This window comes from Lates calcarifer, linkage group LG7_1 (assembly GCF_001640805.2).
Source record: "Lates calcarifer isolate ASB-BC8 linkage group LG7_1, TLL_Latcal_v3, whole genome shotgun sequence".
In the NCBI taxonomy this organism is placed as follows: domain Eukaryota; kingdom Metazoa; phylum Chordata; class Actinopteri; family Centropomidae; genus Lates; species Lates calcarifer.
In genome coordinates, this window is record NC_066839.1 from 6,755,609 (window position 1) to 6,779,229 (window position 23,621).

The 23,621-nt window shown below is 39.3% G+C and overlaps 1 protein-coding gene across 17 annotated transcripts in view; it reads left to right on the plus strand.

The window, feature by feature from the left end:
• Nucleotides 1-23,621, plus strand: part of ptprk (protein tyrosine phosphatase receptor type K) — a 104,973-nt gene that overhangs the window by 39,879 nt on the left and 41,473 nt on the right. For all 17 annotated transcript variants that reach the window (XM_051071807.1, XM_051071797.1, XM_051071799.1 and 14 more), the window contains 7 exons: nt 2,183-2,305; nt 9,785-9,945; nt 10,876-10,927; nt 11,011-11,069; nt 15,216-15,297; nt 16,862-16,977; nt 18,120-18,294. In XM_051071807.1, coding sequence (XP_050927764.1) covers nt 2,183-2,305; nt 9,785-9,945; nt 10,876-10,927; nt 11,011-11,069; nt 15,216-15,297; nt 16,862-16,977; nt 18,120-18,294 — 768 coding nt within the window. The remainder of the gene's footprint in view (nt 1-2,182; nt 2,306-9,784; nt 9,946-10,875; nt 10,928-11,010; nt 11,070-15,215; nt 15,298-16,861; nt 16,978-18,119; nt 18,295-23,621) is intronic.

The following is a 23,621-nucleotide window of genomic DNA, read 5'->3' on the forward strand; positions in this document are numbered from 1 at the left end:
ATATATTTCTACAGTAAGAAAATAGGAAAGATATTTTTCTCCTGTTAACAACATTTCCACAAAACACATACAAGGTTACCCTTTCTATATACATGCAATGAGGGACAGCAAACACACCAACAGTATACTTGCCCTTGTTAATGATGTATGCAAAGAAAAGCTATGTGGCAACTAACAGGTCCCCCTTGGAGCAAACTACTAAATGTGACTGAGGTGCTTTGCATGTGAAACACACATTTACAAACTTCTCTCATTGCAACCCTTTGTGTGATATACTATAGTGATATAGTGATGTAGTAGCTTAGTTCCTTTTTTTAGGTTTTGTACTGGTTTGTAGATGCAACACATTCCTAGACACACGCAAACATGCACACTAGAGTTACACATTTTGCTCCTTTAACCCATGCAGAGAGAGCTACCTGACAGCAAGATGTAAACTGACACACACACTGTAGGAGACAGGAAGCCATGGAGTTTTACACACACGTATACTGACACAAACACACACACACACACACACACTGGGACATTTGTTAGACATCAGTGGAATTAGATTGCATATATCCAAGTTTAGTTCATAATATAATAGTTCAAAGTGGAAAAATTCATGTTGTCGTGCTGTACTTCATGTCCTCTACATGTCCCTGCATTTTCCCCATTATAACTGGAGGTAAGTTGCTGTGACAGAGACTTAATTGAATTGAATGGGAGTGAACTGAATTGCACGAAGAGAGGCTGGTTTTAAGAATGACGCCAAGAGGAATGTGATCCAGTGCATCTCTGAGGCTGTGAGTCACAGCCAGCCATACAGCCGGCAGCCGAAGACAGTCACTTAGTTTGATGTTAACTTGTTTCTCCTCCGGCGGCGGCTGTCACCTCTTGGTATCCCTCTGTAGCGGGAGCTCAGATCAGTGGGGTATCTGAGGGCCTGTCGTTCTGTTCTCCATCACAGCCACCGCAGCTCCCTCTAGGACACACGTAGCAAAGCTGTACCGCTAGCTGAATGCGAGGAGATTTATGTTGCTGGCAGTGCTGGTTGCTGATAGTGTTTCATGGTGGCTTGCTCTTGTATACCTTCTTTTTTAGTGTTTTTTCTTAGTGGCTCTCCAGCGAACTAGAGGTGTTACAAGAAAGTTCAGTAATACCTGGAAATGTGCACATTTTGCGTTTAGTTTGTCTTTGCTCTTCTTAGTTTTCAGTTGTGTATAGTTTTAATGCTGTTCTTTTTCCTGACAGAGTCCTTGTGGTCAGAACACTGGCTAAATTAAGTAGTTAGGGTAAGGGCTTTGGGTTTTGGATAGCAGTTTGGACTATTAAATTATTTTCGAAATGTTTCCTAAAGCACCAATAGTGACCCAAACAGTATATTGGTTTATTGACATTTAAGTATTTGTGTTCAAATAGCACAATATTTGAATTTGTCAATATTACCCAGTGCTTATTCCCATTTATCTATAAACAGTTTCTCTTTTACTTGTGTTCTGTACAAGTGTACTCTGTCATGATATATAGGTCACTGTCATATTATTATATACAGAACATTTTATCCATATCACCCAGTTTTATTTTAGCTAATGTCAAGAAGGACACCACAGAGGACACATCTGGGTGACCACTAACTACCAGTGACTTGAATCAGATGGCACTGTGGCTTTTCTTAGCCATATCTCTTCTGGCCATTTTATTAACACAAGCCGTACATCACTGCTAGGTCAATGAATCAGATAGCTAACATGCTATTCCTATAAGCAATATTGCCAGTGAAAGCCGCATATCATTGCAAGTTGATTGTTTCAGCTGGCCGTCAGGGACAAGTGGCGTCTCTCTGCATTAGAGCGACTTGTTGTTTAGGCGAAGCCACAGGCAGCCAGCTCACACATGCCTATCCCGAGGCTGTGGTGATGGGCTCAGATGATCAGCTGAAGGCCCTGATGGTTGAGTCAGAGGTGATCCTGACTGGCCTTGAGTGATAACTGTTGGAGCTCAGACTCCTGGTGGTTTGTTAATGAGCTGAGACAAACGCACGCACAGAAAAACAAAATACAGAAAATAATCAAAAGTTTTACTGGATAAGACCAGAGAGGAAATCATGCTGCATTAAAAAGAGTTACATTTAGATAATTCAGTCAATAAGTACTGATCCTATGAGGTGAACTAAATCTGATTGTTTTTCTCTTTGCAGGAAGCTGTACATTTGATGAGGGCTTCTCTCAATGTGACTACCAGCAAGATCCCTATGATGACTTTGACTGGACGCACATCAACACCCAGGAAGTGCCCTACGTCTCACCAGACCTGCCACAAGGTGAAGCCTGATTCAATTTCTTCTTTCTTTTCCATCCACCCACCCACCAAACCTGCTCTTCTCTAGCTAGCGTTCAGCTCTCCGCAGTGGTGGAAAGTAGCTGAGTACATTTACTCAAGTACTATAATTAAGTAAATTCTGAGGTATTTTACTTGAATATTTCCTTTTTATGCCTTATATTGCTTTTTTAATGACATCTCTGGGGGAAATACTTATTTTAAGGCCAAAAGAGACAAAATTTCTCAAAAAGCAAAGTTAAACAAAGTAAGATAATTTTGTTTTTTCTGCTTTTATACCCCATTAATCATCTAATCACCTCATGGCCATCAAATTTTATGTTGTGACCCTTTGTAGGTGGCCACTTGGCTAAAATAAAATGATAATGAAATATATTTATAACTTAAAGAGTAGTTAAAACTAGCTCCACCGCAACTAGCTACAGCAATAAAATACTTCAAGCTAATGGCTCTCTATTAACAATCTAATTATGTAATATGTCATAATATATCAGTCACTGTACACAAAGTTCTGTACTTTAACTCAAGTAGTGGTTTTAAAAAAGGACTTTTATTTGCAATGGAGTATTTTTATTTTGTGGTATCGGTACTTTTACTTGAGTTAAAGATCTAACTACCACTACTGACATCTCTTCCTCTAAGACATCCTCTCCTCTCCTCTCCTCTCCTCTCCTCTCCTCTCCTTTCCTCTCCTCTCCTCTCCTCTCTCTTTAATCAGTTGTTTTTTTCCTCCATGATGATGATGAAGGGGAAATTAAATCTTTCTGCCTCAGGGCTGAGGGTCTAATTAACAGAATATGAGGTCATTAATCAATGGCAGGGAACAGGGAAGGTTGCCTACTTTACAATGTTAAAAGCAAAATGTTATAACAATAACCAGCTATGCAATGTTGAGATAGTAACTGGCTTTACAAAATTAAAACTGCAGAGTGAAAAATGTCGCCCGGTCTCTGAACAATGACGTTAACCACAGTGAAGAAGCCATGTTCAAATGTTACAGCCACAAACATGTTTGAGTTTCTTTTATGTCCTCCCCTCCTGTGTCCTCTCCTCTCTCCTCCTCCTGCTCCTCTTTTCTTGAACTTTTCTGTCATCACCTCTCTTCTCCCTTCATCTTGCCTTTTCTCCTCTTTTCTTGTCCTGTCTTCTCTTTTCCTTTCCTTTCCTCTCCTTTTCTTTCCTTTCCTTTCCTTGTGTCATCTGTGCTCTTTTCTCTCTTGTACTCTCCTCTCTTTTCCATTCCCTTGCTGTCCTCTTGTCTCCTTTCCTTTCCTTTCCTTTCGTCTTGTTCCCTCTCCTCTTACTTCCTCCTCTCTCCTCTCCTCTCATCCTTGTCTGTTGTGGAAGATTATGACTTTGTTACCATGACAATGTAATGCTGTTATTTATCTCTCATGCTTATCATCATGACAACCCAGCCTCACTGACATTTAGAGAAAGGTTCAGTTCAACACCAGCTCTCTACAATTTTCACGCAAACACCACACACACACATACACACACACACCTCCCAAAATGTGTGTTGCTGTCTTGAGCATTTGGTCTTGCATATATTTAAACACTGACACAAGAGTGGGGTTCCTTGCCCAGTGGTACAAAGCCAAAGTCTAGCATTTAGAGTTATTAATACCATGAGGTGTCACGATGCAGCGAGGGCAGAGTTGGCAGTTTGAAGAGGTTAAATACCTTGCCCAAGAACGCAGAGGTAATGCCTGGAATTAGCATAGCATTAAAGCCTGTAGAAGCTCTTGGAATAAGTGAGGCCATGAGGATGGCAGAGCAGGTTAATGGTTTGGAGATGTTGGTTGCTGAAGGGGGGGTTCAGAGCCTTGCCTAGAGGTACAGGAGGATGAACTGACATTTGATGTGTTAATAATGCCAGCAGGGTGTGGGATAGTGGTGCAGTGGATTGAAAACAAGGTTGCTGAAGGGGATCACAGATACAACCCTTGGCTAGGTTTTGTATTTGGATAGAGTAGTACGAAATGGGTGAGGGGTTGAGTTGGTAGCTTAAATGCCTTGCCCAGGGACACATGGGTAACGCCTATTATTAGAATTGTTGTTTTCTCAGTCAGTTCTATAGCCACCAGTAATTTAGAGGTACTTTGGTCTGGCTATAGCTGCAGACTCCCTGAGGGCACAGTATGATTTAGAGCAGTGTCACCAAACCTTTTTGGCTTTTGACCCCTGAAAACAAAGGGATATCTCCTCCCTCTGTTCAGGGGGAGCTGTTAAAAGTATTTGGCATCTGAAAGACCTTTGGGAGTGAGTTTATTTTGCTAATTAGTAGTTCAGGGGGTTATATATTATCAAAGATATTGGCAGAAGTAAATGAGTCATCTTATGGCTTTACGCAGAATCGTTTTAGAGACATTAGATAGTTCAGCCAGCAGTTATACTTTTGTTCCTTATAACCCACATTGATTCATCCCAGTTGCTAATCGCTATTTGTGCTTAAGGCAGTATTGACTGTGCAGGGATGCTTTGGCAGTTTTTGTAATAGAGATAAAACTCGTCTATGTAATCTCTCTGAGGGTTGATGCTGGCACTAGTCACCATGGCAGGGCCTAGATGCTACGCTGGCATTGTGCATTGTGCCAGTTGAACATTCATGGGCTGGGGCTCTGTGGCTCAGTGGACTAAAGCAGATACTCTTGACTCATAATGTTGTCAGCTAGTACCACTCTAAACCTATTTGGCATGCCATTCTCTCTATGCCCCCCCCACCTTCCCTATTCTTTTCCACTGTGTACTCTCTAATAAGGGAGGTGAAAAAAAGGCATTTAAACTGCAGCAGAGCTGGTCCCTTGTCCACTGGACGTTTTAATAATGATCGCGTAATGATGGATACAGCAACACAGTGACCTAAAAATTATCATCTAATCAAATCTCCTTGGCTTAGTCTCTGCAAGACTTGGAACATTAAACTTCACAAGAGTTGTATTTGTTGCATTATATTTTAAACATTACCCAATCTGTGTGATTTCAGTTAAAATTAGAATTAAAAATCAAGTAAGTGACTTATCAAGAGTCACTAATATACAAAAGACACTGTATGCAGTAATATACATAGCACACAAGGAGTCATGCAGTCAAGAAATGAAATTAAAAAGATCTATCTAATAACTACTAACTAACAGTGAGGGGCGAATGATTCCCTAAGCTGGGGAATACTTGAACATCATTGAATTTTAACATAGGCACATGTAATGAAGAGCAGCGATTGGTCAGTAAATCTGAGAGGCCTTGACTTTGAAAATAGCCAAAGGAGGTGTATGTAGTGTTGATCTCTGCAGTGCTCTAAAAGAAAAGAAAAATGACCTCAAAATCAGTTTCATATTTTCACTGGAGAAGTGTGGCCAGTAAAGTACATGCTTCCTTCTTGGTGCCAGTGGGGAGTTGTGTTTCTGCATTTTGAACGAGCTGCACATTTTTGTTACTAGTGTTTTGTCATGGATTGTTAATTCAAAGAGGTTTTTAGCTATTTTGCATCCCACCTACACTAATTTCATTGGCATTATTCACTGAAAATATGTAGCCCCCCCCCCATTAGTAGGCTGTTATTGTTTTGCAATACTGTCCTCTGTCTACTACGCTGCTGTTGTTGTTATGTGACATATCTGGGTCTTAAGGCTGTCACCGGGGTATTTTTAGCCTCATCGTTATATTGTGTCGTCATTCTATTAGCGGCCATTTTAGACTTTGGCAGCTCAAAGACATCAGCCATTTTAGAAACTGGCAGACTTCAGGTGTCAGATGTTCTTGGCATCACAGGGTCTGCTTTCTTAGCATGAGTGCTGTATCAGTTTCATGTACTGTCAGTCTTTTATTACTCATATTTTCCAAAACTATTTCTGTCTTAGATTCGGTGTTGTTATTGTCCTCTAGGCCAATATTAAAGCATTTTAATGATTTGTAGAACATTCTTGAATATTATTTCAATACCTCATGCATGCATAAATTGACAGCCCTACACTCAATATATTTACGAAATATTATTTTTACATATACCTAATCCATTTCGTTGCAGCATGAAGTGAAATGATTATCTGAAGTGCTAAAGGTTATATTTTGCCATGTTGTTGTGTTGTGTTATGACATATCTGGGGCTCTGACTGTTAGGAGTATTTTTAGCTGGCACACCATCTTGGCAGCCATCTTAAAGACACTTTTCTCATGTCACCATCTTAGCATCAGTGCCAAAAATGAAGAAATAGGAGTGACATCTATCATTTTGGAGGGATTTAGATTACAGCTTTGGAAAGGGAGAATAGTGCTGGCATCGTCTTGTTTTTGGTCTGTTTAGCTGTAGTCCTGTTTGGACACAGTCATATTGGGTCTTGTTGGTGACATTCAGAACCAGGAAGTAGGATTATTATAATACCTCAATGGCAGGAGTAGAAATGTGTGTTTGTGTCAAGGTGGGGGTTGGGTGGTAACGACAGAGAAGAGAAGAGAGAAGAAGAGCCAAACCAATAACTAGGATACAGTGTTTGGTACAGAAACACTGGTGTGTGTGTGTGTGTGTGTGTGTGTGTGTGTGCGCATGTTTGTGTGTAGCAGTTGAAAGCCTGTTATGCTCTGCTCTATTCTGCAGAGAAAAGTGTTTTCTCACAGCAGATTAGCTAAACAATAACTGATAATCACCATTGTCCTGCAGCCTATTGTATAGTGCATATTGTGTATGGTATAATCTGCAAATAGAATTAACTGTTGGTTTGACCTGGAGCACAGATATTGTGCTGTGTTATATTTTACTATATTGTTTATTTTTTTATTAATCAATTTAATTGTATTTAGTCATGTTTAATTCTGTCCTGCTGTGTTCTCTTCTGTTCTTTTATATTCTGTTATACTTTGTTCTATTCTTCTCTGTTCTTTTGTTTGTTTTTTTCTTTAGAGCTGAAAGGATTAGTTGATTAATTGATTAGTTGATCAACAGAAAAATAATGGGTTGTATTATTTTGATTGTTTCCATCATTATTCAAGCAAGAGCATATGTCATTGTAAACTCAGTATTTGCAGTGACAAAACAAGATGATCAAGATGTAACATTCAGCTCTACAAGGTTGTGATTGGCTTTTTGGGACATTTTATATATTAAACAATGAATCAGTTTATCAAAAAAATAATCAGCAGATTAGTCAATGATGGAAAATAATTGTTAGTTGCAGCCCCAGTTCATTCCTGTTTGATTCTTTTTTGTGCTATTTTGTTTCATGTAGGGGTGCAACTAACGACAGTATTACATTTATAAACACTGCTTCAGACCAACAGTCTGAAACCCAAAGATATTCAATCTACAGTGATATAAAACAGAGAAAAACAGCAAATCTTCACACTTGAGATGCTAGAAAAAGCATATATTTTGCATTTTTAGTTGAGAAATTACTTCTTATTAATCAAATATCAACTAACCAATCAATCAATATATTGTTTCAGCATTAGTTCTATTCACTTCTGTTACATAAATAGTATTAAACACTATCACGGCTACTTTCTCTCAGTTTGTGATGAGCCAGTGTGAGATTGTGAGATTGAATATCAGGCAGGAAAATATCACATTTCATCATATTTCATTGGAACAACATCTGGTTGAGGTCTGAGCTGATTAGTAGAACATCTGGATGGCCTGACTGACTGTCCTGTCAACCCCCCCCCAGATTATGTATTATGCTGCGATCCATTTCCTGTATTCAACTACTGTAGGTACAAGGTATAATACTCAGTGTGAAGTAGGGAATGAAAAATTCCTCCCAAGTCCCACCATGTTAGCATAACAAAACTAACTGATTTATATTTGAATTCAGCAGAGAACGGAGGAACATAATGCAAACAAAATAAGTAAACCAGAAAAACATAGCCCGGAGGATAGCTGTGAAAAACGCAACTAATCATGTCACACTGCTGGGTACTTGCAGGTAATGATATATTGCATGCTGTGGAAAAATCTGAGTGTGGTTAAGGGGCCTGTGCAAACTGCAGGGACTGGTAACAACATGGCAGACCATTTTGGCTGCAGGCTGACCGCTTCACATGATTTTGATCAAGCTTCACTCATTCTTGATTTTGTTGATATGTATCTCTGCTTTTACATTCACTTTTACTATCACCTGGAAACTGCACAGTTCATTTACACAGATGAGAGAGGGAATGATGAAAAGGTGGAAGAAAAAAGTATAGGAGAAAAGAGAAAATTGTGGGGTTTTATAAGAACATAAAATGAAGACTATAAAAGAAAAATTTTGTTTTTCTCTTCTCTTTTCTTCTTTTCTCTTCTCTTTCCCATTTCCTGTGTTTATTTGTTGCTGGCGAACCAAGAAACAGCCCCACAATCACAAAGGAGAAACAAATGACACAGTCGTAGGAACAGGGGTTTGTTTTATGTGTCTGTTGGGTGGGGGGTGGGTGGGGGGTGATTCTTGTATGGTAAGCCCAAAAGGAATAAAAGGAGAGAGAAACAGACGGGAGTAAAAACATGAAAACATAAAAGGAAAGAATAAAGGGTTTTTTGTTTCCATGACAAGAAACTCAATGCTTGGAAGTGAGTTTGTTAAAGAGTGAAGACCAAACCAGGTGGGAAGGCACACCTTTGGGCAACTTAGAGTCACCAGTTAACCTAACCTGCATGTCTTTTGACTGTGGTAGGAAACCAGAGGAGACAAAACAAACATGCATATCATACCTCATACCAGATATCAGAGCGATATAGTGAATATTTCTATTTGTCACATGCACACCACAGGATGTACAGTGAAATGAAAAGTGACAGAAGCGTCACTAGACTGTGATGATATTAATGATATTGATCAAATTTGCAAAAACAGAATATGCAGTAAATAATAGATGTTTTTTTTTCTCCACAAAAGAGAGGTAGGTTTAAAGTTTAAGTAAACTATGTTAACTCAAATTAAATTCCCTGACCTGAGAAGTGGTCTTAAAAACTTAAGAGGAGGGATTGATAATAAATAGAACCTTTATGGAAGTGATATTAGGGAAAACAGAAAAAGAAGGGGAAAGCTGTACAGTAATTCCCAAACTATACTTTTTTACACATTTATTCATTCGCTTCACTTAACTTCACAGAACTGTTGCAGTCGACTGCCTTAACTGTTCATGGCTTCAGTGTGGATTATTTTTAAGATATACAGAAGCAAATGAAGTTGGATTGCACTTGCAGGTACATGTATCTCTTTGGCAAGTCCAGTCATAATACTCACTGCGTCTATAGACTAACGACCTCCTCAGAGGGCACCATTGCTAGTCTGTTCAAGCAGTGAATTTCAGCTGGTATGTGGTGTACAAGCACAAATGGCTGCAAAGAAAGACAGAGATAATTCATGGGTTGTGATTCAAAGGTCAGATTCTCAAACAACATGAACCAGATTCACCTCAAATTACATGATGTTTCTTCTTTTTTCATCTTTGGTGACCTTTTCCTTCTCTTTGTCTCCGTGTACAGGTTCCTACATGTATGTGGACGTCTCTCAGTATGATGTTGGTGAAAAGGCCAGATTTCAGCTGCCAGTCATGAAGGAGAATGATACCCACTGTATCGACTTCAACTATCTCCTCACCAGTCCTGACGGCTCCAGCCCTGGCACCCTTAATGTCCTGGTGAAGGTAATGAGTATCAACACAATAGGATAGAATAGGAATGCAGTGGTTAATAGAATATAATGATTGTACTGGTTAAATTTTTACCTTGTTAACTGTGACACTTTAGCATTAAAACAAGACCAAGCGTAAGGCAGGGTTTGATTTCATGGGGCACAAACTGGATTACTGCAAAAGACTCCAGTAGAGTTCAAGTGCTGAGTTAAAGCTTTCAGTTTGTCACAAAGGCAGATGGTGAAGAGCCTCCTCGGTTGAAACAAAACAAAACAAGATTTATAGGAAATGTGGTCTGGATTTCCAGCTAGAATGAGATAGAGGCTTAACCAAGAGTTTGTGTAAGAATGCCTAATTAAGCATTAACAATTAATAAAGTACTTTTAAAAGCAGCAAACATGCACATATCCGACATACTGATGGCTGTATTTCATAATGCAATGATCCAAACTTCCACTTCTAGTTGTTTCTAAAGTAGTCATCTCTTCTCATCCTCTTCTCCTCTAAAGTTTTCTTGCAATTTGAAGAGGTTGTTAGAAAACACATTTCCTTGTAAAGGTTAACAGAAGATTGCAGTTTTACTGGTTTTACTATTTACTGGTTCTGACTGCTCATAAAAGTGATAACTTTAAGGTCACACTCACATTCTGCAAACATCTTCCCCACTCAAGTGAGTCAGACATTGTGTGCCCAGCTCAGAGGGTCTGCACTTTAGCTCACCCTGACCTCTGCCCTTCTTATTTGGAGGAATAAGCAAAATAAAATGACTTACAGAGTCTAATTATTTATTCCATTATTATTATTTTTGTGTGAGTGAATACATGTCAGTGTGATGGAAAGGAAGCCCCTGTAAATAAAGTGGACTGTATGTTGCCATGTTCATTTTTGTGTGAAATATTTTATGACCAAGATATTTTCTTCTTTGTTTTGTGCCATCTCTAGGTTAACAAGGGTCCTTTAGCCAACCCCATATGGAACGTGACGTCCTACACTGGTAAAGACTGCCCCAGACCTCATTCATAACTTAACATTGTTGTGATTTTATCTGCTTATGTTGACTATACTCTTGTCGTCCAGGTAAAGACTGGCTGAAAGCCGAACTGGCTGTATCCACCTTCTGGCCTAATGAATATCAGGTAACTCCCTAAATACCAACCAGCTGCTGTATACATACATGTTTCTTTATTTCCAGTTGTGTTCATGTGACTACACAGACACAATACACACACACAGACACACGCATGCACATGCTGTGAGGCAGGCAGCTGATTTATTGGTGTTGACTGAGGCTCAGGAGGTGACGATTAGGCTAGAAAGGCAATGAGGAAAACTAGGTGGGTGTGTGTTTGTGTGGATGTGTGTTTGCATGCATGGGGGTGTGTCACCATGCTGGACACGAACATGGTTGTCAGTGTTTGTATGTCTTGTATGTGTTTTGAATAAACACTTGTTTAAAAAGAACATTAAAAGGTCCACAGAGGGAGTTGTAATGAAATGCATTAAATTGAACATGTGTTTGTTTGTCTCTTTTTCACCGTTCTTAAATTATGTCAGTCAACATGATCTGTGTGTGTACATGTGTGTGTGTGTTGGCTGGTGTTGACAGATGCGTGCTTGTTGTTGGATAGCTTGTCTCTGAATGTCCTAGCAGGCACACAGATCATGTTAGCACACACAGCCTGGGGACCATATAATATTACTGTAAGGGGAAGTGTGAAAGCATCCTCCAAATGGCCCATCTGGAGCCCAGTCCCCCTTAGTGACTATGGGAGGAGATCACCAGCCTGAGACCCGTGTGTCAACATGTTTTAATTGAACATAATCATCCTGGTTTGCTGAGGCTTATGTAGGTTTTTCAGGCTACGAAACAGGTTATTAGATTTGAGGTTATGAAGCTATTTTTTCATGTCGGAACATGTTTCTGTGTTAGCACTTTAGCTTGAGTTGTAATGAGACTGGTTTCACCAAGGGAAGGCGAGGCACAGGCAGACATGTGTAAGTACACACTCACACAAGAACAGATGATCACATAAACGTGCACACCCATGCTGGACTGTTTAGGTAGACCTTGTAATTGTGTTTTGTCTTGATCTCCTCTTTATTTTGAATGAAAACTTTACTTCAGGCCAATGAGCAGTCCCTGACTGTCAGACTTTATTGATTAGTTATATATGATAATAAATATAATAGCTTGGGTTTTTACACCCCCCCACCCCCACCCCCCACCCCAAAGTTAACATACAGAATATTACCTTATGCTTTAGCCTATATAAGTACACTGCAGGTGCCTAGACCCAGACGTCATATCTTAGGATTCAGACTATAACATTAAATGAAAAAAACTCCCCTCCCTGCAGGTTGAAACATTTTTGATTCAGTGCCCATACATGCATACATCAAAGTGATGTATGCGATTGGTCGATAAGAGGATGTTTGCTATTACCAAGCCCTACTCTGGAGTGATGATATGTCAGTCCTCGGCCTTCAGCGTTTCAGAGCTGCTTTGCCCATGTGAGAACTTGTAAACACAAGCTATCACTAATCCGGCCTCACACTGATGAGACCAGAGAGTCAGTAAGTGTTTGACACCTGCATGAATTACGTACTGTCTCCTCAGAGGTGACCAGCATCAGATCTATGAATTGCTGAATTTATGTTGCTGATGAGTAAATTCATTAGCAAACAGCTAAATGTGCAATGATTGAACTGCAAGTTCCTTCAAAGATAGCAACAGCTACAGGCCACACTAGTGCTGTAATTCTTTCAAATTTCAACTTCAAACAAATTCAAACCAATTCATGATTTGTTAGCTTATACACTGAATGTATAGAAAAAACTATTACCAAAGCTTTGAAAGGAAAATATTCAAATGCCATGCTATCGTAATGTTTAGCATTCAGAGACCTGAAAGACTTGTGTCTTGGACATGCCCTCAAGCGCTCAAGCCTTGATTTGACACAACATGAGCCGTGGCTTGGACTTGTCTCAACTGACTTGAGTTGAGACTTGACTTAAAAATGCCTCTGGTTATTTATACCAGTTAATACAGAAAATAGGATACAAGTACACGTGTAGATAAAGGAGAAGAGATTGGGTCATGTTATGGCTACCAAAACAAATGTGTGTATAACAACAAGTGAAGATCAGCAGACTGGGGAAGCAGACAGACAGACAGTCAAGCCGGTCCTCAGACAGACAGAGATGAAGGTATTAAAAGTCAACTGATGTCTTTCTGCTATGCTCCGCAGTGAGCTATGAGTGAAAGATGATAGGAGAGAGAGACGAGATAGATTGGTTGGGGAGGGAGACAGAGAGGGGGAGAGTGTGACAAGCAGGGGATGATAAGCTATGGGTAAACAGTTCACGGCAGATTTCCTTTTACAGGTGATGAATGACAACAACTGCTCACCCCCTCGCTCTCTTTCTCCCTCTGTCTCTCTTTTTTGATAGCAACCTCCTCTTCTCTCCTCCCTCCTCTTCCTCTGTTCATTACAGTGGTCCTCTCTGAGTAAACACTGTTAGAAAACAGAGGTGGCGAGAGAGACACAGAAAGAGAGAAATTAGGGGAGAAAAATGTTTAGGAAGAGGGATGATGGCAAGTGGAGGGAGTAGGAGGGCTAACACATGGAGAAGGAGGAGAAAGGGAAGATGAGATACATGAGATAGATGAGGATGAGGAGAATTGTCTTTATTCAGACCATGAGTTGATAAACGGAGCTGGTGGTAAGTGGAAGCACCTGTTGAATACAGAACTAACACTACTTACTAAGAGATGAAGATCAGAAATGGAAACAACCACAAAGCAGGCCTATGATTTGAACATCCTATTCCACATTTTGCTCTTTCTCTTTATTTGATCAAAAAATAACATTATTCCTTCTTTTATATATCTTCCTTTTTCTGTGTTGAAATATAGACAAATGGACACTGCTCATTTGCTTTTGATTATATCAGTTTATCAGTCCACAGCTTTGCTAGCGGCTCTATTAGACTGTATTTGTACATGTACTGTTAAATTCTGATGTCGGCATGCTAACATGCTCACAGTTACAGTATTACCATGCTGATGTTTAGGAGGTAATGTTAACCATGTTCATCATTTAGTTTACATTGTTAGCATGCTAACATTCACACAAAGTACAACTGATGCTAATGGATGCTAATAATAGTTTGTGAAGTTATGTACAGAGTCAAATTTGGACCTGCTGGTTCATGCCAGAGAAAACATTAATAGAGGATGCATCCTCTGGGGAACATGAATGTCTGTACAGAACAATCAATCAATGCAATGCAATCAGTGCAATCAGTACAGTAGGTCTTGAGATGCTTCTGTCTGTACCGAAACAGTAGACTGATCAAGTTACATTGGACAATTGTGCAGTACTCATGGAGGCACAATGTGATCACATACAGAAAAGAAGCTGATTTAGCTAAATATGTCAACAAATGGAGAAATGAAAGCAGAAAAAGGAAAAGACAGGAATGGAAGAGGAATGAAAAACAAATAGATAGGCTTTATAACCTTTCATTCTCCACCCAACCACATTGGGTTTCATTACTTATTATCATTGCTTTGGCAGCCATTTTATGTGTACCAAAGGAGATTACTTTGATCCAACAGGAAGTATCTCATTTATCCTTCCTGACTTGTCGGCCAGAATGTATAAATCCAGCCGCAGTCAGGATGGCAGCTTTGCATTTATCCGGTTTTATGCACATCACTGGTGGCTGTCACTGTATTCAGTGACAATTCAGATTGGATCCATCATTTTGACAGCAAATTTAAATGGCAATTGTCTTTCTTGCTTATAAATGATTCTAAAACTCGGTTCAGAGGCACAGTTTATCATTGGTAACAGCACCATAGAGGGTTTGTGAGTATTTGTAGGTTATGTAATTTCAGATTTCTGAAGGTTTCAAATGTTTTTGCTGTTTTTCAATTTTAGGGTTTTATACACTCTGTATATAGATGCCCTCATTTATTCTGAATATTTTAAAACTTTATACTCAAGCATTTTATTTGCTACTTGTAATAATTTTCTTAACAGTAATATGGAACCACTTTCTCTTTGCAAATTGTCTACATTTCTGTGTGTGTGTATATACGTGAACTTATAGTATTTATGTTAATTCTTGTGCACAGGTATCTCTTGAAAAGGTCATATTTGAAAGATATCTTGATCTCAGCAACACTACCTGTGTTTATTTAAGAAAAAAAGATACTACGTAGTAATGATAATAATGAAGACAGTAATGACTAAATCTCCTCTCTCTTTTCTCAGGTCATATTTGAAGCAGAGGTTTCGGACAGCAAAGCAGGCTTCATCGCCATCGACGACATTCAGGTGCTCAGCTACCCATGCGGTGAGTCATTAGCATGCCAGCAATTAGTCCTAGTTCGCTGAATAGACGCTGATAGCTTTGGCCACTAATTAGACTGTACCTGGGATGGTTTCTGTTGCAGTTGAGTGGGTAGATAAGTGGGAAGGTGACACAGGAGAGGAGGGGATGCAGCGAGAGGAGAGAGGCAAGTCGTAGAGAAAAAAATGGGAGAAATAGAAAGGGAGAGCGAGAGATTGTGAGAAGGAGAAACAAGAGAGAAAGAGGCAATAGGAAAGAGAGTGAAGCGGGAAATGAGACAGTATTAGGGCAATCATGAGGAGAGAAGATTTTGACCACTCAGCACTTTCTCTCTCTCTCTCTTTTTAACCCACACGCACACACACCAAGTTGCACTCACACAAAGTTGCACACACATACACACACAGTGAACAGTAGCTGTCTTGTCTCATAGTGACAGGAAAGAGATGAGGGCTGCGATCCATTTTAAATTCTCACTACGTCTCAAGTCTTCCTCTCTCCTTTGCTCGAGTGTTTCCTTACTGCTAGAGGCCGAAAAAGAGTTGTGACGACAAACTGTTACTGTTAACAGAAGTGTCTGTTAATCTAAAGCTATAGGCAGGTTCCTGGAGGGCCCCCACGTTTGAAAGGAAGCAATTACAACTTTGTGTGGTCATCTGTCTTGCAGCAGCACTGAAATCTTAGAGCACAATTTTGTTTCTTAATAGATTCTATTGATTATAAGTCATAGAAATAAACTATCTTGTGCTGTCCCCTTGTACAGTTTGTGAGGTCCTGGTATCCCATGTTGTTCTCGCCTCTGTCAAAAGATGCCAATATACCTCTGAAAGAAATTTGTGGGCATTAATTTTGTCACTAAAGAAACTGGGAATCAGTGAAAATATAAAAAGAGGAGCCCTGGTCTTTTAAAGGCAGAGGAGCAGCACTCCTAATAGGAAGGAGCAAGTATTTGAAAAGGAATTAGTACTTAGTCTCCACAGTGGAAGCATTCATTCTCACAGCTGCATTTCTGGACACACAGGTTTGTGTGTGTGTGCGTGTTTGCATGAATGCATGTGTGCAAGCTTGTGTGTGTGTGTGTGTGTGTGTGTGTGTGTGTGTGTGTGTTTTCATTCACCGAAAGAGCTGCTATCTATGATTGCAATCACCTCCCCAGAATAAAAATGTCATAGCTGAGTTGCATCTTCAGGGTCTAAAAGCCTTCTTTCATATCTTAGCATAGTAGTTAAGAAGTGGAAGCTATAATAATTATGTATACTGGATGTGGCACTGATGTTACCTCCCAGTGGCAACACAGCACTGTGTTTTGGTTTCATCTGACTCCAGTAAAATCTAATCACAGTAATAATGAACATATCCCTGAGGGTTATAAAATGTCCTTAAATGTATACAGTATGTTATAGGTAACCTGACCTGTTTCCATAACTCCTTCTGGCTCTGTCACCTCATTTCCACCTTTAATAGATAAATAAAATGAAACAGAGAGCATTGTAAAACACAGAAACATGTAACCTGGCTGTAAACTCAATCTAATTTTCTTCATTTGGTTTGACCATGTCTCCTGCAGATAAATCCCCTCATTTTCTGCGTCTTGGGGACGTTGAAGTGAATGCTGGACAGAACGCCACGTTTCAGTGCATTGCTACGGGACGAGATACATCGAGCAATAAACTCTGGCTACAGGTACTGCACACACACACACACACCACACACACAAATGCAAACCATGTTTTTTTGTACTGCTATGGGAAGAACAAGAAACCACAACTACACATACATACAGTTAAGTGTAATGCATCTCTGTTGAAAGAGGCTGTATAAGACAGCATATATTCACACTTACCCAGCCACGAAGATACCTGTGGCTTTATTTCGTCAGGTTTTGAGATGTCTGTTTTTAAGATTTCTGCCTGCATTCACATAAAATGGAAGTGAACACAATTTTGTTTGTTATGCTCATGGTAGTAAATAAATTACATTTACTAAATTAGATTGCATCACCTCATTTCAGAAATGGTAGTACAGTTGATATAAACAACTTCTTACCAAAAAAAATAGTCTTTACAAAAACATAAGACCGTTGTTTTAAATGTACTTTTTCAGTTCTGTGAGCACCACAAACAAAATTAAATTCGCCTACATTCATTATAGGTTTCAGAGACAGATTTTCAAAACCTTGGGGAATAGCCCTTAATTATGATGCTCTTCATCTCTGTATCTTTACAGTTGGGCCATTTTAAAATTATGGCACAGGACTGCAGATTTACATTTCATTTACATCCCAATGATGATTATTGCACACTGTCCCAAACAAATAAATAAAAACAAATACTAAATATTAATATATATAAGTTTATATGCCTCCAGTATATTGGTGTAGAAATAGACAAACTCAAAGAGATGAAACAATGTACTAAATGTGACACCCTCAGGACTGATACGTTCAATAATAAAGTGTCATCCATACACACACACACACACATACACATACACACACACACACACACCACACACACACACACACACACACACACACACACACACACACAGACACACACACACACAGAGTGACTCCAGGCCATACATCCTAGCTGCTAACATGATTAAGAGTTTAATAGCTCCTGATTTCATTACAGCTCTATTGTAGTCATGACCTTCAAACCTGCTGTCAGTGAGGCAACAGGGGGGATGTGGGGTGTGAGTGTGTGTGCACGTGGGCGTGTGTGGTCCAGTGCTGCCTTGTGACCTTGAGCAAGGCAGTTAACCCTCTACAGCCCCTGCAGCACCTGATCTGTCTGTCTGTGTGTTGTCTGTCTGTGATTCAGAGGAGAAATGGAGAGGATATTCCCGTGGCTCAGACCAAAAACATCAACCACAGACGGTTTGCCGCCTCCTTCCACCTCAAAGAAGTCACTAATCAGGATCAAGATCTGTACCGCTGCGTCACTCAATCAGAGCGCGGCTCCGGGGTGTCAAACTTTGCAGGTCTTATTGTCAGAGGTGAGTTTTTTCAGAACATTTTTGATTTTATATTTAATTTTATATGGACACTATTCTCTCTGCTTTAGTAGATAGCTTTTAGTAGAAAGTAAAAAAGTTACTTTAACATTTTTGAGAGTGACTGTCAGCTGTGACTGTTACTACCTTTCATCAGCTCTAACTAGGTTGCTAATTTAGTAAACATTAGTTTCATTGGTTGGAAAAAAAAAGTTTCATTGTCTCCACCTGTTTTAAAACAACAATAATGTAAAAGTGATCATAAATACACGCTTAATGGCTGACACACATGAAGCTAAGCTGAAAGACTGAGGTTAATGCTACATGTCACAACAAAGTCTGCAAGTCTGACCAGTTAATGGTCTGTGTAGAAGACATGGGAAAGTAAAGATGCCAAATTGGTTGGGTATTACAGTGTATGAGGTAGATAGCAGTAGTAATATTTAAGTATCATAAGGAAAAACTGTTCATATACTCGAAAATAACCCTATTTGACAGTTTAGCTTACACTATAGGTCAAGTTAGACAGAGGTTAGATTTATACTTTATTATTCAAATATTCAAAAAGTATGGCTGGGTACACTCTTGTAGTATCCAGGAGCAGCTTGTTAACAGATGGCTTATAATCCCACAAATCAATGGAGTTAGTTAGTGGTATGCTAACGTTTTGCTTTAAACACTAGGTTACTATAATAGGTAGTAAACTAGTTAGTCGGACATGCTAACATTTGCAGCTTGTGTTAGGGCACATAAAGACACTGTTTCATTAGTTAATTAGTTTTGCTCCTGTGTTTTTAATTTTGGAGAAGCCACTTGAACATGTGGAGAAATCCAAAGCTTGACAGTTTGCTAAACCAGCGTTAGACAGTCACTGTTCATGATTGGTCAGCTGTAGAGTTTATCTGAATCTTTGCTTGACCCAAAGTTTTGACCCAGTTATATATTTTATGTTATGACTAAGTTTGTATTGTATGCAACTTTTAGAATGTCAAACGTCTTTCCAATCAAATGCACATTCACTGTGTCTGACTGATAAAATGTAAGTCACTAACACAATCTGTACTAATGAGGAGAATTTGTGTGTGTATGTAGATGTGTGTATGCCAGCCTTGTGTTTTGTACTTGTGTTTGTGTGTGTGGGGGCATGAGCCAGCTGCATTGGTGTCTATGTGCACATGTGTATGCTGTGTGTCAATGTGTGTAAATGGAAACTGGTGTGTGTGTGTGTGTGTGTGTGTGTGTGTGTGTGTGTGTGTGTGTGCGCTCTAGCTGTCATGTGCAGCTGACATGTGGTTAATAAGGTGTCACCAATGTGTGTTTGAGACGGGATGCTTTATTCATTCACATCCAATAGCTTACATATTCAATTCATCTCCCAGAGAGAGACAGAGGAGGAGGGCAGAGGGAGAGAGGGGGTAAAGGCGAAAGAGATGCAGAAAGAATGATATGGGAGTGACAGAGAGGAGGGGGGAGGAACGGGAGACAGAGGAGAGCAAGCAAAGAGAGAAGTGGAGATGGTGAAGAAAAGTTGAATGTAAATAGTCAGCTCATTATCCCAAGAATATCCATATCAGAATCAGGAATATGTCTGAATATGTAAACAGCTGAGCAGAGTCGTGTTTATTATTCTGCATAAGAGATGGCAGAGGAGAAAGAAATGAGAAATCAAAGTAGAAGCGAGCACCATGAATATGAATATTAGATGGTGTAGCTCAGATAATGGATCTCTTACACTGTCCGGTTTAGGGGTTCAACTCTCTGTGTTGCTTGAGCAAGACACTAACACAGCCAGGGTTAGTGTTACAATCCACACTGGGAATGAACAGGTTGGTTTTTTCAAGAAAATTTGGTGGTTTTGGAGACACATGTTCTCCACAGGACCTTGCTGATTTAGTAAGAATATGTAAGTGGCTAATGTTTATTTATTGTGACGATCTTTTTTTTGAATATGAAAAGGCAAAGAGGGGAGAGATGAGGAATCTGCACAGCAGGAGACATGTGTCTACACATGAATAGGACCAATCTACGTATATGAAAGTAGATACAGGTTCAATAAGACGCATTGAGCGCAGTGCGTTTCACAGCCAGGCATCAGCTTGAAAACAGGTCTCTTTCACAATATGTAAAAAGATGCCTTTGGAGCTTTGAGGGATATTGGTGATTATGAATATTGATCCAGAATCTGGTGGTTAGAAAGATATCACAATAAAAGAATGAGGACTGACATGTATGTATGTGGAAGGAGAGGAGCCTCATGTTTATTTATTAGTAATATCAGATGGGAGATGAGAGCTAGAGAGAAATCAAAGAAACAGGGAATATGTTTATTTCACTTCTTGGAAAGTATGCATGTTGGAGATTTGAGGTTCCTGCAGGACACTGACGACCATGAATATGGACAGAGTTAAGACGCATTGCTAATGTTTTTACTCAGAATATTTTAATATTTATTTCTAGTGAAATTGAAGCAAGAGGGAGAAAGATGGGGGATGGGATATTACTGGAGGAATCATGTATCTGGTAGAATTCTTCAGAACAAGAAAAGTGGGAGAAAGAATCATAGGGAGGTGCCAAAATATAACTTGTATAAATTAAAAATATTTGGCTGTAGGACAGTAAGCCAGATTCCATCTTAAAATCCTGAAAAGTGGTCCGCTGGTTGAAGTGAGATTGCCTCTGTGGCAGGTGTGCACATGCCTGGTCTATTGATATTTATAACATGTAGATGACAGAGATGTGCGATTATCATCTCTCTCTGTGTGCTGTCAAGATCAGAGAAAAGAAGCACATTTTGTAGACAGAGGTGCATCATGGGAGCACAAGAGGTGTGACATGGGATTCCCAGACATTTTTTCTCTGCTACTAGTTGAAGTATGAAAAATGTTTTGGTTTTTTTTTTACAATTATTTCTTTACTTCAAATTGCTTGTTTGGTCTGACCAACAGTCTAAACCCCAGGGGACAGTTATTTTTTTTTTAACCTGCCTGTTATTCATTTTGTCAATAAAATGTCAGAAAATTGTGAAAAACATTCATTACACTGTTTTTTAACAAATAACTTTTACCCAGTCCACACATGTCCACAGGCAAACTGCATTTTAGATTACCTAAAACAGACCTTTTGCAAAACTCTTGCAAGGGTGAAGATGGTGTTAACCTAACCAGAGCTGGTAATAACTTGTTTTAGACTCCTGATTGGCCAACATGGCTTTATGGTTAGAGTATAGGAATCTGCAATGTGACGTGTGTGTGTGTGTGTGACAAAGAGGTAGACTTAAACGGTGTGTGTGTGTCACTAGTGGTTTGGTCACAGCCAAGCTCTAATAAAGCTTTGCCCTCTGGTTCTTACAGTGACAGAGCGCATCATCACTTCAGCCCATTTCTCACACATGCGCACACGCACACACACCCCAATACATCACCATGCCAGCTTGTATTACACACAACCCATGGCCTAAAAAGCTCCTGCAATATTACTGTCACACACATGCATGCATGCACACAGACACACGTATTAGACATAAGAGTTCACACAACTGACTTGAATTCATACAACTGTCTTAAACCTGTAATGGTCCACTTCTAAAATGTTCTTTTCTTACTTAAAACCTATCACACACACATACACTCACACACACACTCTCTTTGACTCCAAGTAATAGTGACAGGTGGAGCTTGAGGCGTTACGGAACTACAGAAAACCTACTACCACTGTTGGCTGTCGATATGACTGAAACGCACTTACACACTCATACACACACTCCTCTCTAGTTCTGGAGGTCAGATGTCCTCCAGTGAGTACCATGGTGATGTCAGCAGCGGTTTGTGAAAGCTAAACTTTATTGACAAGGTTGCTGACGATGGACAACAAAGGAGGACATGCCTAGTGGGCGCCAGTCACAAACGAAATATCTCTCTGTCCTCCTCCTTTTTTGTCTTTCTTTCTGTTGGTCCATCTGTCTGTCTTGTTTATTCACTACACCATAAATCTTAAATCATCTACCAATTCTTCTTCTTTTTTAATGCTAATATCACTGAAGAAAATGAGTGACAGCAAAAACAAATTAATCAAGGAGATGGTTTAGGTCAGAAATGAGACACATATTTGACGTTTTCCCAATGTTGATTTGTTTTATTATTATCATTTAGATTTGACCCAAAAAAATGAGAAATGATGAGAGGGTTCACACGTGATTAATAATAAAAAGATGGTGACAACAAACCCATCATGAAACAACATCACTGATGATTTGTTATATTTTTTTAGGTCAACTGTACAAATGACAAGTGAAGGGAAAAAAAAGAAGGAAAATCAAAAGCATGAACCCGTTCCAGCTCTTGTTTTTTCTCTGGAGTCACATAATGACCCACTTACATTCTTTACTGTTTCATTTTCATGTCTATTATTTATATTTTAGATATTCAATAGGTTTTTAAGTAACACACAAACATGTATTCAAATTAACACACAAAGCTGCAAGCAGGCAAACCTACTGTTTTGTGTGCTTGAATGAATCTTTGTGAGTTTTTGTTTTATTTCTTTATTTGTTAATCATCAAGTTGTTTACTTTGTTTATTTGATGGCATTGCGAGCTGACATGTTGTTGACGTTGTTGGTTTTCTGAAGTCACTTCAACATTCATTATCTGAATTCAACTCTTCAACTGCGTGTGTGTGTGTCTGTGTGTCTGTGTCTGTGTGTCTGTGTTGCGTTCAGACACGCGCATGTGCTGTCAAACTTGTGTTTCATCTTTTGCTAAAAAGACACTTCCCAGCCTGCACCTCTCTGACAGCCGCATTCAACACACACGCACACAGAAATATAAACACAAACACTCAGGTCCACATTCACACAAAGAGGAAAAGAGGTGACAGCAATGCAAAATATAGCTATTAATGGAACAACAGGCACAGTAACACACACATACACATATAATTTAGATAATACTCACTTTGATATGATATGTTTGAAGCTGGATTGTAAAAAAAAATCACATTTTTCTTTATCTCCTTACAGATAGCAATATGGCTTAGCGCTGTGTATGAGAATGTGTCTGAGAGATACAATCTGTATGATTTACTGTATGTGAGATAGATCACAGTGTATGTGTGTGTTTGTGTATGTGATTAATTCATGTGTTGATCTGTGTGTATATGTGTCAAGAAGATGAACCTTTGATGCAGAGTGTTTTAAGGCTGTGTGAGTTGTGATTTCGCCTTGTCAATCACAGATGTATGTCAGTTAGCTCTGATCTGACTGACTGGCCCTGAATCATCACACATCCATCACATTTACATACAAGTACAAACACATTCACACACAGTATTTTT